Source organism: Bos grunniens, chromosome 15, assembly GCF_055505025.1.
Source record: "Bos grunniens cultivar Pamir isolate PY7600 chromosome 15, Bosgru_T2T1.0, whole genome shotgun sequence".
Classification (NCBI taxonomy): Eukaryota; Metazoa; Chordata; class Mammalia; order Artiodactyla; family Bovidae; genus Bos; species Bos grunniens.
The window spans coordinates 45,413,680-45,431,528 of NC_141179.1; the positions used below are offsets into that span (position 1 = coordinate 45,413,680).

Consider the following 17,849-nt stretch of genomic DNA (forward strand, 5'->3'; position numbering starts at 1 on the left):
TGACAAGATTCTTAAAACTTTCCTGGGAGCAGCCTATAACTTTAGTATGTGTGCACACAAAATACATTTTATTTATACATTTAAAAATGGATTATAGAGGAATTAGCAAACGAGCAATATAATAATAATGAGTGGCTTTCTGGAGAGGATGAAATTTCAATTTTTTCAATAGTCATTGAAATTACTCAAAAACCTACATTCACTAGATTTTAAACTGGTCTCTGCCTGTCTTAGTGTAGGAGGAAGGAGGAAATTAAAACAAAATTTCATCTTAATAAAATGACATGTGAATCTAGTAGAAATGACTAACACAGCCAGGAGTTTTAGGTAGGCTTTCTGTGGGAAAGTGCCATTGGAACTGTATTTTCAAGAGTGTTAGCCCTCTATCAGGCAGGAAAGTTCAGGAAGGATATTGCAGATTAGAGAAAATAATGTGTGCAAATTAGAAGCCTTGAAGGACATGTATTTGGGAAACGGGAATGTTCCCCATCTAGGGCAACAGGAGATGTGGCTGGACAGGTTAAGACCTTGAATGCCATGCTAGGACACTTGCAATGAGGGTAGGCCTAATAATCAAGTAGCCACGTAAATGGGTCTCCAGATAGTCACTGCCTTGCTGTGTAAATATTATCCATGTACACTTACCAGCTGTATTGCCTTTGGCAAACTAACTCTCTAAGCTATCCTTTTTTCACCAGCTGCTGCTGCTGCTAAGTCGCTTCAGTCGTGTCCGACTCTGTGAGACCCCATAGACAGCAGCCCACCAGGCTCCGTCATCCCTGGGATTCTCCAGGCAAGAACACTGGAGTGGGTTGCCATTTCCTCCTCCAATGCATGAAAGTGAAAAGTGAAAGTGAAGCTGCTGAGTTGTGTCCAACTCTTCACGACCCCATGGACTGCAGCCTACCAGGCTCCTCTGTCCATGGGATTTTCCAGGCAATACGGTCATATTAATAGCATTTATCTCTTAGGATAGCGAAGAGGATGTATGAGATAGCATTACCAACTCAATGGACAGGAATTTAAAGAAACTCTGGGAGATAGTGGAGGCCAGAGGAGCCTGGTGTGCTGCAGTCCATTGGGTCACAGAGAGGCAGACATGACTTAGTGACTGAACAACAGCAATAACTGAAGCATGCAATGAAGTTTAGGAGTTATTAGAATTATCGCGTTTGTAAGAAAAGGATATATGAAACATGTTGAAAATGAGATATATAGCATAATCATATACTTGATAGAGAAAATGTGGTAGGTGCTGAACGATAGATCTAGAAGATGGAAAAAGTAGAGACTGGCAAAAAAGAAAAAGAAACACATGAGTGATGGAATAGAAAGAAGACATTTTATAGTTAGGATCCTGGAATCTAGAAAATGTGGATAAAAAGAGAAGGTGAGGAATCAAAGGAATTCAAGTTAGGGCCCGAAAACTTAGTAAAAGTCTAATAGAAGTAAATAGGGGAGGAGAAACTGAGGCAGAGGGGACACCATGTGCAAAAGTGCAGCAGCAATATGGATCATGATGTGTTTGGAAAATAGAGGGCACCATGGTCTGATTTGAGTGTAGGGTGGGCAGAGGGATGTAGCAGAAACTGGGCCAGGAGCGGTGCCTAGGGATCCATTTGTGATGAGCATCAAATAGCATGTTGGGGTATTTGGATTTCCTTCTATAAGGAATATGCATCTATTCACTGCTTTTGACACTATTAGTGATATATTCATGGCAACCCACTCCAGTACTCTTGCCTGGAGAATCCCAAGGATGGAGGAGCCTGGTAGGCTGCCGTCTATGGGGTCACATAGAGTCGGACACGACTGAAGCAACTTAGCAGCAGCAGCAGCGATATATTCTGTATTTGGAAATCTAACAAGTCACAATGTGGTAAATAAAATGAAAACACAGGGAACTTGTGACAAATAACCAACCAAGGGAGCACCATATACACTCTGTGGGATAGGTCCAGGAAAATAACGGGGGTAATTTTAAAAAAAGATGATAAAGATGTTGGCAAACAAGTCATCTGGAATTATGAAAATGGAGAAGGAGTAAAAAAGAGAATCTTATGGTAGCTCTCTGATGTCGGTAACTAACTCAAATAGGAAGTACGGGAGGGAACTCTGACATGTATGGGAAATGTGGTCAATTCTGGTCTGAAAATCTTCATTCAATACTTTGAGGACATTTTGGCCTGGAAATGTGCCAAAGGAAATTGGAGTTTTCTATATGATAGAAGTCAGAATTGGAGAGTCATACAAGGTAAGTGATAGCTAAAGCAATAAAAATTGAAAAAGTTTCCTTTAGAGGTAAATAGACAAAAACCTTCAGAGGAGAGTGGAGTGGTCACAAAGACAAGCCATTTGGGTCTAGGAAGATTGCTTGGGTGGATGAGTTTCCCACCTTAGAGTGATTGAATTGGTTGTGAACCACATGGTTAATGCTCTCTCCCCTAATCTTTACCTGCTGGTTGCTTATTGCCATTCTGTTCTCCATTTAAGCATGTTACCTCCCCAGAGAGGGTGTCCCAGACTCCACAAACCAAAGTAGCCATTCGCTCTCACATCACAGAGATCTTATGTGTCTGGTTACATTTTGTGTTTCTCATGTACAACATTGTCTAGCCCATTGTATTCATTTAGTCAATATGTGTTAACAAATGGATGACTTCCACAATCGCTTAACCACTCTATAACTCACTTGATCTTTTATAAAATCAGAATGAAAAATTCCAAACACAGAGATTTGTGAGGACTATGTGAAGTAGCTTTCTCTCTGTCTCATGTCTGACACGTTATGGGTAATAGATGGGTGCTGGTCACCTAGCCTGACTCTTGTATTCTATCCCCATAACTACAGTGCAAAAAGAAAATGGTAACTCTTCAAATGGCAAAATATGTGTTAGTCCTGCAGAATAATTTCTAGCTAGTGTTTCTCTATTTCTCTTGTACTCTTCTTTTTCCACCACTGATTCCTTACTATTTTTCTTCCCCATTCCCTTTAACAATGACTGAAGTTAAAATCAAAATTCTATGGAGATTTTTCATTTCACATTTCTCCCCTTACCTCTTATGAGATCAAATGTTTAATGAAAAATTGAAATAGCAATATGATTTGCCAAATTGATCTGAAGAATTTGAGTTTATTCCATTCAGGTCTGCACTTCCAAGCAGACCACATAACAAGTACATCTGCTAGGAAATGTCCTGGAGATTTTGCTAAAAGAGTCAAAATTTGATTAGAACATTATTACCAGAATATGCCACTCTAAATGAGACAGTGCCTTCAAAATCATTTTGACTCCAAGCTAGTCCATTAATATTATGTTGGGCATCTGGGAAAGAACTTCAATGAGAAATTAAGAAATTTGAAAATTATTATGTCTTAAGAACTAATGATATTATATATCTCAAGCTCCAAAAGTTAGTGTGGTTAGAAACTCTGCAGAAATTACAACATGTTAAATTAATTTATGTGGTCAGATCATTGTCACATTGTGACTTTTAGTGCACTGATGAAAAGATTCTTTGAAAGGAAAGTCAGAGGTCTTTTGGATAATTTCACTCATATCCCTAATCCTTTAAAAGTTTAATATTTATTTTAAGTGATTTCAATGATTAGATTATTTTATTCATTCAGCCAATAGTTTATGAAATGCCTGTGAGTACCAGGTTAACATTACATCTCAAGAAGCATTGAATACAATCAATAAATCCTGTGGACAAGAACAAAGAAATTTTATTCATATTTTCCTCTTACATGCAGATATAGTTTGGAAAAGAGAGATTAGAATGGCTTTGTGAGTATAATCCAAGAAGATATTTGGGCTCGCTCTATGTCTTTAATACAGAGTCCCATACTAGAATCATTCTCACTACTCTGCTTTCTAAACTTGACTTCAGTCAACTGCCTTTGGAATCACTGTCTCAGACTCTCTCATGAAGAGGTGCCTTGAAGTTCAGGTTCCCTTGATTACAGTCTAGGTGACATCAGTCCATAAGGACAGTTTATACTAATCTCAGAGTCTTCATTTCAACAACCCTCTGCCTTTGAAAGAGAGTTGCTATGTGCACCAGGAGGATGGACAATCATACCACAGTGAGCACATTCCTTCTGTGGGGATTTTCCAGTTTCCCGGACCTGCAAGATCTCCTCTTTGTGATGGTTTTCTTCTCCCATGTGACCATTCTAGCTGCAAATGTGTCCATAATAGTGGCCGTCAAGCTCAATCACAGCCTTCACATCCCCATGTACTTTTTCCTCTGTGGCCTCTCCTTTTCAGAAACCTGTACCGCTATGGTAATCATCCCCCGCATGTTGGTGGACTTGCTATCAGACAGTAAGTCCATTTCTGTTTTTGAGTGTGCCACACAGATGTTTTTCTTCTTTGGCTTGTCAGGCAATAACTGCTTCATCATGGCCGCCATGTCCTATGACCGTTACACCGCTATTCACAACCCACTGCACTACTCCACCCTCATGACCCAGAAGATCTGCTTTCAGTTAATGATGGCTGCTTGGTTGGTTGGGTTCCTGGTTTCTATGTGCATCGTCACCATTGTATTCAACTTATCTTTTTGTGACTCCAACACCATCCAGCACTTCTTTTGCGACATCTCGCCTGTGGTCTGCCTGGCTTGTGACTATACTCTGTCTTATGAAATGGCTATTTTTGTGCTCTCTGCCTTTGTATTGGTGGGCAGCTTTATTTTAATTATGATTTCCTATGTCTTCATTGGGTCCATAGTTATGAAGATGCCTTCAGCCAAGGGGAGGTATAAGGCCTTCTCAACTTGCTCCTCCCACCTCACTGTGGTGTGCACACACTATGGATTTGCTGGCTTTGTCTATTTGAGGCCCAAGAGCAGTGACTCATTCCGTGAAGATATGCTGATGGCTGTGACATATACAGTGCTGACACCTCTGCTTAATCCCATTGTTTACAGTCTAAGAAACAAAGAAATGCAGATTGCCTTAAGAAAGATAGTAAATAGTGCAAATAGGTTCATCCTTCAGATGGTAAATAAAAGAACCCTGAACATTTAAAAATTACAGACTGATGGAAAATAAAAATGGGGAAATTGATGCCAAAACTCACTCTGCACTGGTACCAAATCAAATCTTGGAGAAGAGTTTTGGATGAAAAAGAAAAGAATTGCTTTATTACTTTGCCAGGCAAAAGGGGACATAGTGGACTCATGGCCTCAAAACTCTGTGTCCCAACCAAGGGGGATTTTATAAGGAGTTTTATGGCACTGTTTCAAGGGTGAAGTTGTTGATAGGAATTAAAATGTGTGCAGGGCTTGCATTCCTTTAATCTGGCCTCATTTGGTCTCCCATTGAGCTTCTGTGGTTCTCAAGGTTATCAAACTGTGACCTTCTTTCTGGAATAAATAATATGTCATCAAGTAGTTAATATTTTCCATTTGTTGGAGATTTTAGTTCTGCAGAAGAGCTCAAAAATATTGTTATGCGTATCCCTTGAGCTGGTACCAGGATTCTCCCAAGGCTGCACTTTTGTTTCTTGACTTCTCCTCTCTTGCTTTTGTGTCTCCTCCTTTTCCTGATTAGCAACTGTTTGAACCTGCCATTTGGAACTCAGGGAAGGTTGTGGAGGCTGAAGCCTATTCCCAACAAACAAGAAACAGGGGACACAGAAAGGTTTCTGTGCCTGGGAGCCCCACAGGGTCCTGCCTGGTTTCAAAATCAGAGTGCTTCCAACAAAATAATCTCTTTGTGTACAAAGCATTTAAAATATTATAGAATTAGCTTATATGCCCTGGCACCACTATTATTCTAATAGAAAGAGGATACCGTTTTAAAATAGTTTTTTAATTTTTTATTTTATAATTTTATTTCATTTTACAGTAGGTCCCTGTTGGTTATCTATTTCAAATATAGCACTATGTACATGTCAATCCCAAATTCCCAATCCATCCCTACCCCCCACCTGCCCCCTCTGGCAACCACAAGTTTGTTCTCCAAGTCTGTGAGTCTGCTTCTGCCTTGTAAATAAATTCATTTGTATCACCTTTTTTTTTTTTTTAATTCCACACATTTAAAAAAAGTTTTAAAATACATGTATGTGTGCATCTTCGTACGTATGTGTCTCTGTGTGTGTATATATATATATATATGTAGTAAATGATTCAAAACATGTTTGGAACACAGTATTTTCAAAATAATAGTTGGATGAATCTTTCTGTTTATGGATTGTAGTTCTAGTGTCAACTCCCAGAAATTTTTGAAAGTCCCCTATTTTGAGCATTTTCTCCTTTTTTAAAAAGGTTTACAGTTTATAGTTCTACATTATACATTGAAGTCCAAGATCTACTTTGAGTAATGCTGTGTAAGGTGTGGCATTTAGGCTTGAGGTGGCTCCCCCATCTATGGTTGTCCAGTTACTCCAGAACCTTTGTTGAAAAGATTTCCTTCTTTCATTGGACTGCTTCTGTACCTTAAAAAAAAAAGTGTTTGGCATACTTATGTAGGTCTTTTTCTAGATTTTTTGTTTAGCTTCATTTGATCAATGTATCTTTTCTTCCACCAGTACCACAGCATTCTGATGACTTCAACTGTATAACAAGTCTTAATATCAAGTAGAGCCATCTTCTACTTTTTTCTTTTCTTTCAAAAATCCTACATATATTCTAAGAACTTTCTTCTTTAGTCATGTAAGCATTCAGTGCTGCAAATTTCCCCCTCAGCACTCCTTTAACTTAATCTCACATGTTTTGATATGTTCCCTTTTTATTTTCATTCTATTTATTTTTAATTGCTAGAGTTCCATGTCTTCTTTTTATTATTTGCTTTCTGTTCAGGGAACTTTCTTTTGCCATCATTTAAAGGTGGATTTGTTGGGGAAAATTTCTTTTAGTTTTCCTTCATCTGAAGTGTCTTTATTTCACCTTCGTTTCTGAAGGCTGTTTCTGCCAGATGTAGAATTTACATTTGACTATCCTTTGGTTTTAGTACTTGAAAAATACTACGGCTTTTTAAAATAATAATAGTAATTATTAAAAGTAATGATACTTCCTCCATCAGTGCTTTTAAGATTTTTCTTTCTTTTAATTTTCAGAACTTTACTTATATGTGTTGTGGTATGGACTTCTCTGGGTTTATCCTGTTTGAGTTTGCTCAACTGCCTACACCTGTAGCTCTATATCTTTCATCAAATTTGAAAAGTTTTCAGACTTCATTTCTTTAAGTATTTACTCAGTACCCCTTTCTCCTTTCATCTAGAACTCCCCAAATATGAATGTTCAGTTCAGTTCAGTTGCTCAGTCATGTCCAACTCTTTGCGACCCCATGAATTGCAGCACACCAGGCCTCCCTGTCCATCACCAACTCCCAGAGTTCACTCAAACTCACATCCATCGAGTCGATGATGCCATCCAGCCATCTCATCCTCTGTTGTCCCCTTCTCCTCCTGCCCCTAATCCCTCCCAGCATCAGAGTCCTTTCCAATGAGTCAACTCTTCGCATGAGGTGGCCAAAGTACTGGAGTTTCAGCTTTAGCATCATTCCTTTCAAAGAACACCCAGGACTGATCTCCTTTAGCTTGTTATTTTCCCACAAATCCCTGTAGATCTGAACTGTTTTTCCAGTCTATTTTACTTTTGTTTAGATCAGTTATTTATATTTATCTTTGTTAAAGTTTATTGATTCTATCATCTGTCATCTCCAGTAGACTATTGAGATCATCCAGCAAGTTTTATTTTTTAACTTCAGTGTTTGTATTTTCAGTTATGTCATTTTCACATTATTATTTTTCAACTTTTGTTTCTTTGCTGAAATTTTCTATTTTTAAAATTTGTGCCAAGGAAATTAATGGTTGCTTGTTGAAATATTTGTTTGAAGGCTGTTTTAAATCCTTAACAGATGATTTCTAGATTCTTTTCATCTTGATGTGGACATACTATGTTTAATCTCACTGAAGTTTTTACTTTTCTGGTTCTTGGTATGATAAGTGATTTTTTATTATATTATAGATATTTGGAAGATGATTGTATTCTGAATCATATTCCAGATTTTTTTTGGAGGAAGTCTCCTGTTGTGTTGTTGCTATAACACCAGGTGGGTGTGTATGTGTTTCTTCAATTTCCTGCTGAGCACTCCTGACACAGCTCTGGCAAAAATGGAGTGCTGACTCCCACCACCTACTTGTAGATGAGTGAGATGCAAGTTCAGCTTTCCCCACTGCACTGCTGTCTCCTTCCCAGTGAAACTGTGACACCAACTTGCAGTTGTTTCAGTCAAAAATTATATTGCGTTCTTGTATTACAGAGAACATCATAAGCCATTAGACATGTAAATGACAAGCATCCAATGTATCTGCCCTCATAGAATTTATCTGATAGCAGAGAAATGATAATAAAATCCACAAGTTAGTGATTCAGACAATTTGAAGGGGATAGGTCATGAAGAAAGAAAAAAAGACAGAGCAATGAAGCTTAACATGCCAAGGCAGGAAGTGTCAGTGCAGGCCTCTTTGGGAAGATAACATCTGAGCAAGGATGGAGGAGGTGAGGATATCACCTGTTGTATATGTTGTTACCTGTGTACATTTGTACAAATCTAATCTTCCACTCACATGCATATAATTTACCTTTACCTTTGAGATTTCTGCTCCAATTATGGCAGGTTTAGTAATTTGAATCAATCATATAGTGAACACAACTAAAACAAATGATAAGATGTTTTAAGGTCTCTTAAGTAGAGGTTACAAGATGGTAAGGAATTGCTTCCTCAGGAACTGTGAGAACCCAGAGAAATAAACCTAACACTCACATATGCTTCAGCAATGAGAGAATCTGACAGGCCAGAAGGAAGTCTTATCAACCCAGATTTGCATTTAGTGATGTCTTGGGAGGGGAGGAATATACTTCGAGGCCTAGGACACAACCAGATGAGAATTCTGATGGATAAATTTTACATATATCCTTAGGATAAAAGAAACATACAGTGACCAAGTCTTGCACAGATCTCTCAGATCCCTGGAGATCTAGAGAGTCTCAAGCCTTGAACTTGAATATAAGATGGTCAAGGACAGGTGGTGCCTCTTGGTGAACTGAATAAACAAACAACTCAAGCCTGTTATTCCTACTGAACAATAAATATGATAACAAGTACATACTGAAAAATAATGAACAGCACCAAGGAAGTAACTAAATAACAAACCTACGATGGGCGTCAGTGGAGACAACAGAAACAGAATCATTAAGATTTAAGATATGGGAATCAATAGACACAGACTATAGTATTATTTTATTTAAAAAGATAAAATACAATGTGAAAACATATAATCACATAAAACCAAAAATGATGACTTTGTAATATGCAAAAGAGCCACATGGAACTTCAAAAGTGAAAAATTTGCCGTGCCAGTGTGTATACCAGGCATTCATTTCTCTTTGGTGAGCGTAATCTTCACAGTTCTTCACTGTGACTCCCAAGAGACATCACTGGCAGAAGACCCATCCTACCTGGCAAGCCTCATGATCATAACTGGGATCATATATTTATAATGATATAAATCATATATTTATATTATAATGCTGCCAGATAGAGTTTCAGAGTCCCTGAAAGCATTGTTTCAAGTTACCAGAATCACTGCACCCTGAAAAGCCTAAAAATATATATTTCATATTTGTTCTATGTTCATTTTACAATTAAAGAATCATTTTTTTTACAGTGTTGCATGTAACACAGCTGACATTGTCATTTTGGTCAGGATTTAGGGGAAATAGAAAGTTCACAGTGATTAACTTGAAACCATCAAGCCACAATCACAATCAAGCATTTCAATTTCAATTACCTCCCAGTGATTTTTTCTGCTCCTTTGGAATCCATTTTTCTCTGTGCCGCTGGCCACAGACAACTACTGATATGCTTTTGACGATACAGATTAGCTTCCCTTTCCTGTAAATTTAGAAAATGCAAATCATATAGTATATACACTGTTGTGAATGACTTCTCTCAGCATAATTATTTTAAGATTCATTATAATGAGTATCACCATTTTATTTCTTTTTATTGGCAAGTAGTATTTCACTGTATAGATGTATGACTTATTTTAATCCCATCACCAGTTAGTGGGAATTGTTTCTAGGTCTCAGCTATTGTAAATGAGACTGCTATGAACATTGGATTTATTTCTGTGTGAATATATTTTCTGGTTTGTCTTAGGTAAATATTTAGGATTGAGATTGCTGGAGATAGGGTGTTTATCTTTAAAATTTTTCAAACCATTTTCCAAAGTGATTGTATTAATTTACACTCCCATTTGTGATGTGAAGAGCCCCAATTGCTTCAGTATATTGCCAACATTTAGTATTATTAGTCCTCTTTAAATGTATCATTTAATGGGTGTATAGTGGTATTTGCTTATGCTGTTGATTTTTGAATTTTGATATGGATCCAATTTCTCAATCTTTTAATATATGCATCATGCATTTCATGTTATCTTAGAACATTTTGCCTAACACTACTCATGAATAGTTCTTCTGTGCTTTTTTCCAAAACTCTAACACTTTACATTTTGATCTATGCTCCATTTTGAGTGTATTTTTGTATAAGATGTGAGGTTTAGGTTGAAGTTTGCTTAGTTTGTCTGTTTTTGTCCATGAAAGTCCAATTATTCCAACACCATTTATTGAAAAGATTGTCCTTTCTCCATTGATTGCTTTTGTACATTTGTTTAAAATCAGTTGGTTGTACTTGTGTGGACCTAATTCTGAATTTCACTGTATTTTGTTAATCCATGAATTCACCACCTCCTATCCCCACACTAGTACTATACTGTCTTGATTATTGTTGATAAGTAGTGAGTCTAAATGCAGGCTGTGTCATTCTTTCTAAAAATAATTATATTGGGCTGTTCCTTTGCTCTTCATTTAAATTTTAAGATCAGATTGTCTAACTATAAAGAATCATGCTGGAGTTTTTATAGAGATTGCATTAAACCTATGGATCAATTTGGGAAGAAATGACGTCTTTGTCATGTTGAGTCATCAAATTTGAATCATCAAATTCATAAGTATTGTATTTCTCTCTATTCATTGAGAATTTTTTAATTTCTTTCATTAGCATTTTATAGTTTTCAGCATACAATCTTTTGTTATTAAGTGCAATGTAAGTTGAATGCTTTGCTCCAAAGATCAGGAACAAGATTAGGGCACGCACTCTCATTCCTCATGCCTCCATTTTAAACACTGTATTTTAAATACCAGCTAGAACAATAAAAAGTAAAAACAAACCAAAGACCTGAAATTTTTCAGGAGCAGAAAACCCGCCAGACTTCATTTGCAAGTGATTATAGAAATATCCAAAAAAAGCAATTTTTAAAAAGTAACTAAATTAATTTACCTTAACAGAGTCACAGCATATAAGGTCAATATATGAAAATCAACTCTATCATAGACAACAAGCAGCTGAAAATAAAAAAATAAAATTTAAAAATTAGCACCATTTATAATAATGCCAAATGTTAAGATGTCAATTCTCCCCTAAAGTTATCATAGATTGAATGCAACAGCAATAAAAAGTTTAGTTTTGCTTTTTAGACACTCACAAGCATTATAAAATTCATAAGGAAAAAATGGACCTGGAGAAGTTCAAGAAAATTTGGAAAAGGAAAATAGATTTGCATGTTTCACATTACCTAATTTAAAGCCTTATAATAAAACTGCAGTAATCAAGACATGCAGTATTACCATAAGGATAAGCATATAGATAAATGGAATAGAATAGAGTTCCTGAAATAGATTCATACATTTTACCTGGTTAATTGGCTTCTTAAAAGAAAAGATAATGGAGGTTAATGGAGAAAAGTATAAACTTTTCAACAAAGTGTGTGAGAATAAGTGAACATTCATTAAATAAGCAAATACCCAGAAGACCTCAATACTTATTTCACACATAAAATAAAATTTTAATGAGATCTTAGAATGAAATGTAAACCAACATCATAAAATTTCAAAGAAAAAAAAGACAAAATTTTATTGACATGAAAGTCACTCAGTTGTGTCTGACTCTGCGACCCCATGGATTGTACAGTCCATGGAATTCTCTAGGCCTGAATACTGGAGTGTAGGTTAATACACTGTAGGCCAGAATACACTCTAGGCCAGAATACTGGCTGTAGGTTAATCCACCTCATTAGAACTGACTCAAATGAGTTCGCAGCCTATTATACAGAGTGAAGTAAGTCAGAAAGAGAAAAGCAAATATCCTATATTAACACATATATATGGAATCTAGAAAGATGGTGCTGATGAACCTATTTGCGGGTTGCAATGGAGACACAGATATAGAAAACAGACTTATGGACACAGGCAGGAGAGGGTGAGATGAATTGAGAAAGTAGCATGGAAGCATATACACTACCATATGTAAAACAGATAGCCAATTGTATATATGTACCACAACATCTTTATCCATTCATCTGTCAGTGAACATCTGGGTTGCTTCTATGTCCTACCTATTGTAAATAGTGCCGCTATGAACACTGGGGTACATGTGTCTTTTTCAATTTTGGGTTCCTCAGGGTATATGCCTAGAAGTGATATTTCTGGGTCATATGGTAGTTTTATTCTAGGTTTTAAAGGAATCTCCATACAGTCTTCCATAGAGTCTGCATCAGTTTGCATTCCTACCAGCAGAGTCAGCAAGCACAAGTGCCCAGACACCCCACGCCGGTTCTTCAACAAAACAGAAACTCAATGCACCCTAGCAGACAGGCTGCCCAAAGCTATATGAAACCCATAGACACCCTAAAGCTACTACTGGACATGACACTGCCCACTGGTGAGACAAGCTCCAGCTCCATTGACCAGGCACAAGTCCTCCCAACCAGGAAACCTTCACAGGACACTGGCCAACCCCACCCATGGGGGACAGACTTTACACTTAAGAAGAACTACCACCTTGAAACTTTCTTTCTCTCTCTCTCTTTTTTAATCACACTTTTTATTTCCCTTACGTACTTCTACCTCTATGTTGGCCTTCTGCAGTGCTGTGGATTTTTCTCTTAAAAATTTTTTTTTCTTTAGATTTTTTGTTTTTGTTCTATTTTCTTTTCTTATTGTTCCTTTCCTAGTGTAATTATTCCTTAATATGTAGAATGACTTAAAAAAAAAAAGTACTGACAATAGCAAGTGCTGGAAAAGATGCAGAGCAAAGAGAACTGAAATGCAATGCTGAAGAAAGGCAAAATGTTATTACCATTTAAAAAAAAATTTCAATTCTTATAAACATACACCAACCATACTGCCCAGAAATTTCAATCTTGGGTATTTCTTCAAGAGAAATGAAAACACACAAAGACCTGTATGGAGATCTTTTAGAAGCTTTATTCTTAATTGTCAAAATCTAGAAATTTCTCAAATGTCCATCATTAAAAGGACAGGTAAAAAAAAAATGGTGGTACATTCATGCAGTGGTTATGTTTGAGAGGATCATAACGCAATCCAGACTCTCTCTAACCTAGCCTTCACAGTTTCCATGACATCATTCAAAATTACTAGCAAAAAAAAGGGGGTGTGTGTGTGGAATTGAGGTCCTTATTTAAGATAAAGGGTTGGAAAACAGCCTCAAGGAAAGGCTGAAAATGAAAGCTTCCATCACAGGAAGCTTCAAAAGGAATAACAAATAAATAAAAAGTATAAAAAAATGATAGACTATAAATCAAAGAAACAGAATATATGTCCCATAGAGAAAATAAATCTGTATTTCACTCTTCAAAAATATTAATAAAGTTGAAAAACCCATAGGAATATTAATCAAGAAAAAGGCAAAAATATGCACTATCCAAAAAAGACAAGCAAAGAGGCATAACCTCACATTCTGCAGATATTCAAATAGTTAAAATAGATATTATGAACAATTTTTTGTGATCAAATTATGAACAATTTTTCATGATCAATTCAAGATGGTGGAGTAGAAGGACATGCACTTATCTTCTCCTATGAGAATTCCAAAATTACAACTCAGTGCTGAACAACCATGGACAGGAGAATGTCGGATCCCACCAAAACAAAATACCCCATGTCCAAGGCCAAAGGAGAAGCCCCAGCAAGATAGTAGGAGGGGCAAAACTGCATTTAGAATCAAACCCCATTCCCACCAGAGATGCTTGGAGGGCTCAAATAAAACATTGTATACACCAGGAGACCCCACAGAGATTGAGTCAGACCTGCCTTTGAGTGTTTTAGCGTCTCCTGTGGAGGTATGGGTCAGCCGCAGGGGTAGGGGGCTCTGGGTGCAACAGACCTGGGTGTGGCATAAGCCCTCTTGGAGGAAGTCATCATTAACCTCACCATAAAGCCCCCAGAACTTACACAGGACTGGGGAAACAGACTCTTGGAGGTCACAAACAAAACCTTGTGCACACCAGGACCCAGAAGAAAGGAGCAGTGACCCCGCAAGAGATTGACCCAGACTTGCCTGTGAGTGTCCAGGAGGTGTGAGTCTGCGGTGGCCTGCTGCAGGGTCAAGGGCATTGAGTATGACAGTGCAAGCATGGGACCTTTTGAAGGAGATCGCCATTATCTTCATTACCTCCACCATAGTTTGGTCTCAGGTCAAACAACAGGGAGGGAACACAGCCCCGTCCATTAAGAGAAAATTGGATTAATTTTCTGCCCATCAGAACAGGACCCAGTTTGCCCCACAGTCAGTCTCTCCCATCAGGAAGCTTCCATAAGCCTCTTATCTTTATCCCTCAGAGGGCAAACAGAATGAAAACCACAGTCACATAAAACTAATCAAACTGGTCACATGCACCATAGCCTTGTCTAACTCAACAAAACTATGAGCCATACCATGTAGGGCAACCCAAGATGGACAGGCCATGGTGGAGAGTTCTGACAAAACATGGTCCACTGGAGAAAGGAATGGAAAACCACTTCAGTATTCTTGCCTTGAGAACCCTATGAACAGAATGAAAAGGTAAAAAGATAGGACACCGAAAGATGAACTCCCCAGATCAGATCAGATCAGTCGCTCAGTTGTGTCCGACTCTTTGCGACCCCTTGAATCGCAGCACGCCAGGCCTCCCTGTCCATCACCAACTCCCAGAGTTCACCCAGACTCATGTCCATCGAGTCAGTGATGCCATCCAGCCATCTCATCCTCTGTCATCCCCTTCTGCTCCTGCCCCCAATCCCTCCCAGCATCAGAGTCTTTTCCAATGAGTCAACTCTTCGCATGAGATGGCCAAAGTACTGGAGTTTCAGCTTTAGCATCATTCCCTCCAAAGAAATCCCAGGGCTGATCTCCTTCAGAATGGACTGGTTGGATCTCCTTGCAGTCCAAGGGACTCTCAAGAGTCTTCTCCAATACCACAGTTCAAAAGCATCAATTCTTCGGCGCTCAGCCTTCTTCACAGTCCAACTCTCACATCCATACATGACCACTGGAAAAACCATAGCCTTGACTAGACGAACCTTTGTTGGCAAAGTAATGTCTCTGCTTTTGAACACGCTATCTAGATTGGTCATAACTTTCCTTCCAAGGAGTAAGCGTCTTTTAATTTCATGGCTGCAGTCACCATCTGTAGTGATTTTGGAGCCCAGAAAAATAAAGTCTGCCACTGTTTTCACTGTTTCCCCATCTATTTCCCATGAAGTGGTGGGACCGGAAGCCATGATCTTCGTTTTCTGAATGTTGAGCTTTAACCCAGGTCAGTAGGTGCTAAATGCGCTACTGGAGAAGAGTGGAGAAATAACTCCAGAAAGAATGAAGAGACGGAGCCAAAGCAAAAACAACTCCCAGTTGTGGATGTAACTGGTAATGGAAGTAAAGTCCAATGCTGTAAAGAGCTATATTGCATAGGCACCTGGAATGTTAGATCCATGAAACAAGGTAAATCAGAAGTGGTCACAGAGGTGATGGCAAGAGTGAACATCGACGTTTTAGGAATCAGTGAACTAATATGGACTGGAATGGGCAAATTTAACTCAGATGAACATTATATCTACTACTATGGGGAAGAATCCCTAAGAAGAAATGGAGTATCCTTCATAGTCAACAAAAGAGTCCTAAATGCACTCAGTTCAGTTCAGTCGCTCAGTCGTGTCTCTTTGCGACCCCATGAATCGCAGCACGCCAGGCCTCCCTGTCCATCACCAACTCCCAGAGTTCACCCAGACTCACATCCATTGAGTCAGTGATGCCATCCAGCCATCTCATCCTCTGTCATCCCCTTCTGCTCCTGCCCCCAATCCCTCCCAGCATCAGAGTCTTTTCCAATGAGTCAACTCTTCGCATGAGGTGGCCAAAGTACTGGAGTTTCAGCTTTAGCATCATTCCCTCCAAAGAAATCCCAGGGCTGATCTCCTTCAGAATGGACTGGTTGGATCTCCTTGCAGTCCAAGGGACTCTCAAGAGTCTTCTCCAATACCACACTTCAAAAGCATCAATTCTTCAGCGCTCGGTCTTCTCCACAGTCCAACTCTCACATCCATACATGACCACTGGAAAAACCATAGCCTTGACTAGACGAACCTTTGTTGGCAAAGTAATGTCTCTGCTTTTGAATATGCCTAAATGCACTACTTGGGTGCAATCTCAAAAACAACAGAATGATCTCTGTTCATTTCCAAGGCAAACCATTCAACATCAAAGTAATTCAAGTCTTTGCCCCAACCAGTAATGCTGAAGATGCTGAAGTTGAATGGTTCTATAAAGACCTACAGGACCTTATAAACTAACATGTAAAAAGATGTCCTTTTCATCATAGGGGTCTGGAATGCAAAAGTAGGAAGTCAAGAGATACCTGGAGTAACAGGCAAATTTGGCCTTGGAGTACAAAATGAACAAGGAAAAAGGCTAACAGGGTTTTGCCAAGAGAACACACTGGTCATAGCAAACACCCTCTCCCAACAACACAAGAGAAGACTCCACATATGGACATCACCAGATAGTCAACACCAAAATCAGATTGATTATATTCTTTGCAGCCAAAGATGGAGAAGCTCCATACAGTCAGCAAAAACAAAACCAGGAACTGACTGTGGCTCAGATCATGAACTCCTTATTGCAAAATTCAGACTTAAATTGAAGAAAGTAGGGAAATCCACTAGATCATTCAGGTATGACCTAATACAAATCCCTTACAATTATACAGTGGAAGTGACAAATAGATGCAAGGGATTAGATCTGATAGACAGAGTGCCTGAAGAACTATGGATGGAGGTTCATGACATTGTACAGGAGACAGAGATCAAGACCATCCCCAAGAAAAAGTAATGCAAAAAGGCAAAATGGTTGTCTAAGGGGGCCTTACAAATAGCTGAGAAAAGAAGAGATGCAAAAGGCAAAAGAGAAAAGGAAAGATATATCCATCTGAATGCAGAGTTCCAAAGAACAGCAAGGAGAGATAAGAAAGCCTTCCTCAGCGATCAATGCAAAGAAATAGAGGAAAACAATAGAATGGGAAAGACTAGAGATCTCTTCATGAAAATTAGAGATACCAAGGGAACATTTCATGCAAAGATGGGCTCAATAAAGGACAGAAATGGTATGGACTGAACAGAAGCAGATGATATTAAGAGGTGGCAAGAATACATAGAAGAACAATACAAAAAAGATCTTCACGACCCAGATAATCATGATGTTGTGATCAGTTACCTAGAGCCAGACATCCTGGAATACAAAGTCAAGTGGACCTTAGAAAGCATCACTATGAACAAAGCTAACGGAGTAGATGGAATTCCAGTTGCTGTTTCAAATCCTAAAAGATAATGCTGTGAAAGTGCTGCACTCAATATGCCAGCAAATTTGGAAAACTCAGCAGTGGCCACAGAAGTGGAAAAGATCAGATTTCATTCCAATCCCAAAGAAAGGCGATGCCAAA

At 38.4% G+C, this 17,849-nt stretch overlaps 2 protein-coding genes across 3 annotated transcripts in view; both read left to right on the forward strand.

Moving 5' to 3' along the window:
- Positions 1-17,849, forward strand: part of OVCH2 (ovochymase 2) — a 276,389-nt gene that overhangs the window by 121,819 nt on the left and 136,721 nt on the right. The gene's annotated exons all lie outside the window — the stretch shown is intronic.
- LOC147357814 (olfactory receptor 10T2-like) lies at positions 3,497-5,038 on the forward strand. The gene has a single exon (XM_086341968.1). It carries the CDS (start codon positions 4,058-4,060, stop codon positions 5,036-5,038), a length of 981 nt encoding a protein of 326 aa, XP_086198094.1. The 5' UTR covers positions 3,497-4,057.

What these genes read in the sequence shown, in the direction of transcription:
- LOC147357814 (XM_086341968.1), top strand. Translation starts at nt 4,058, where the DNA reads ATGTGCACCAGGAGGATGGACAATCATACCACAGTGAGCACATTCCTT.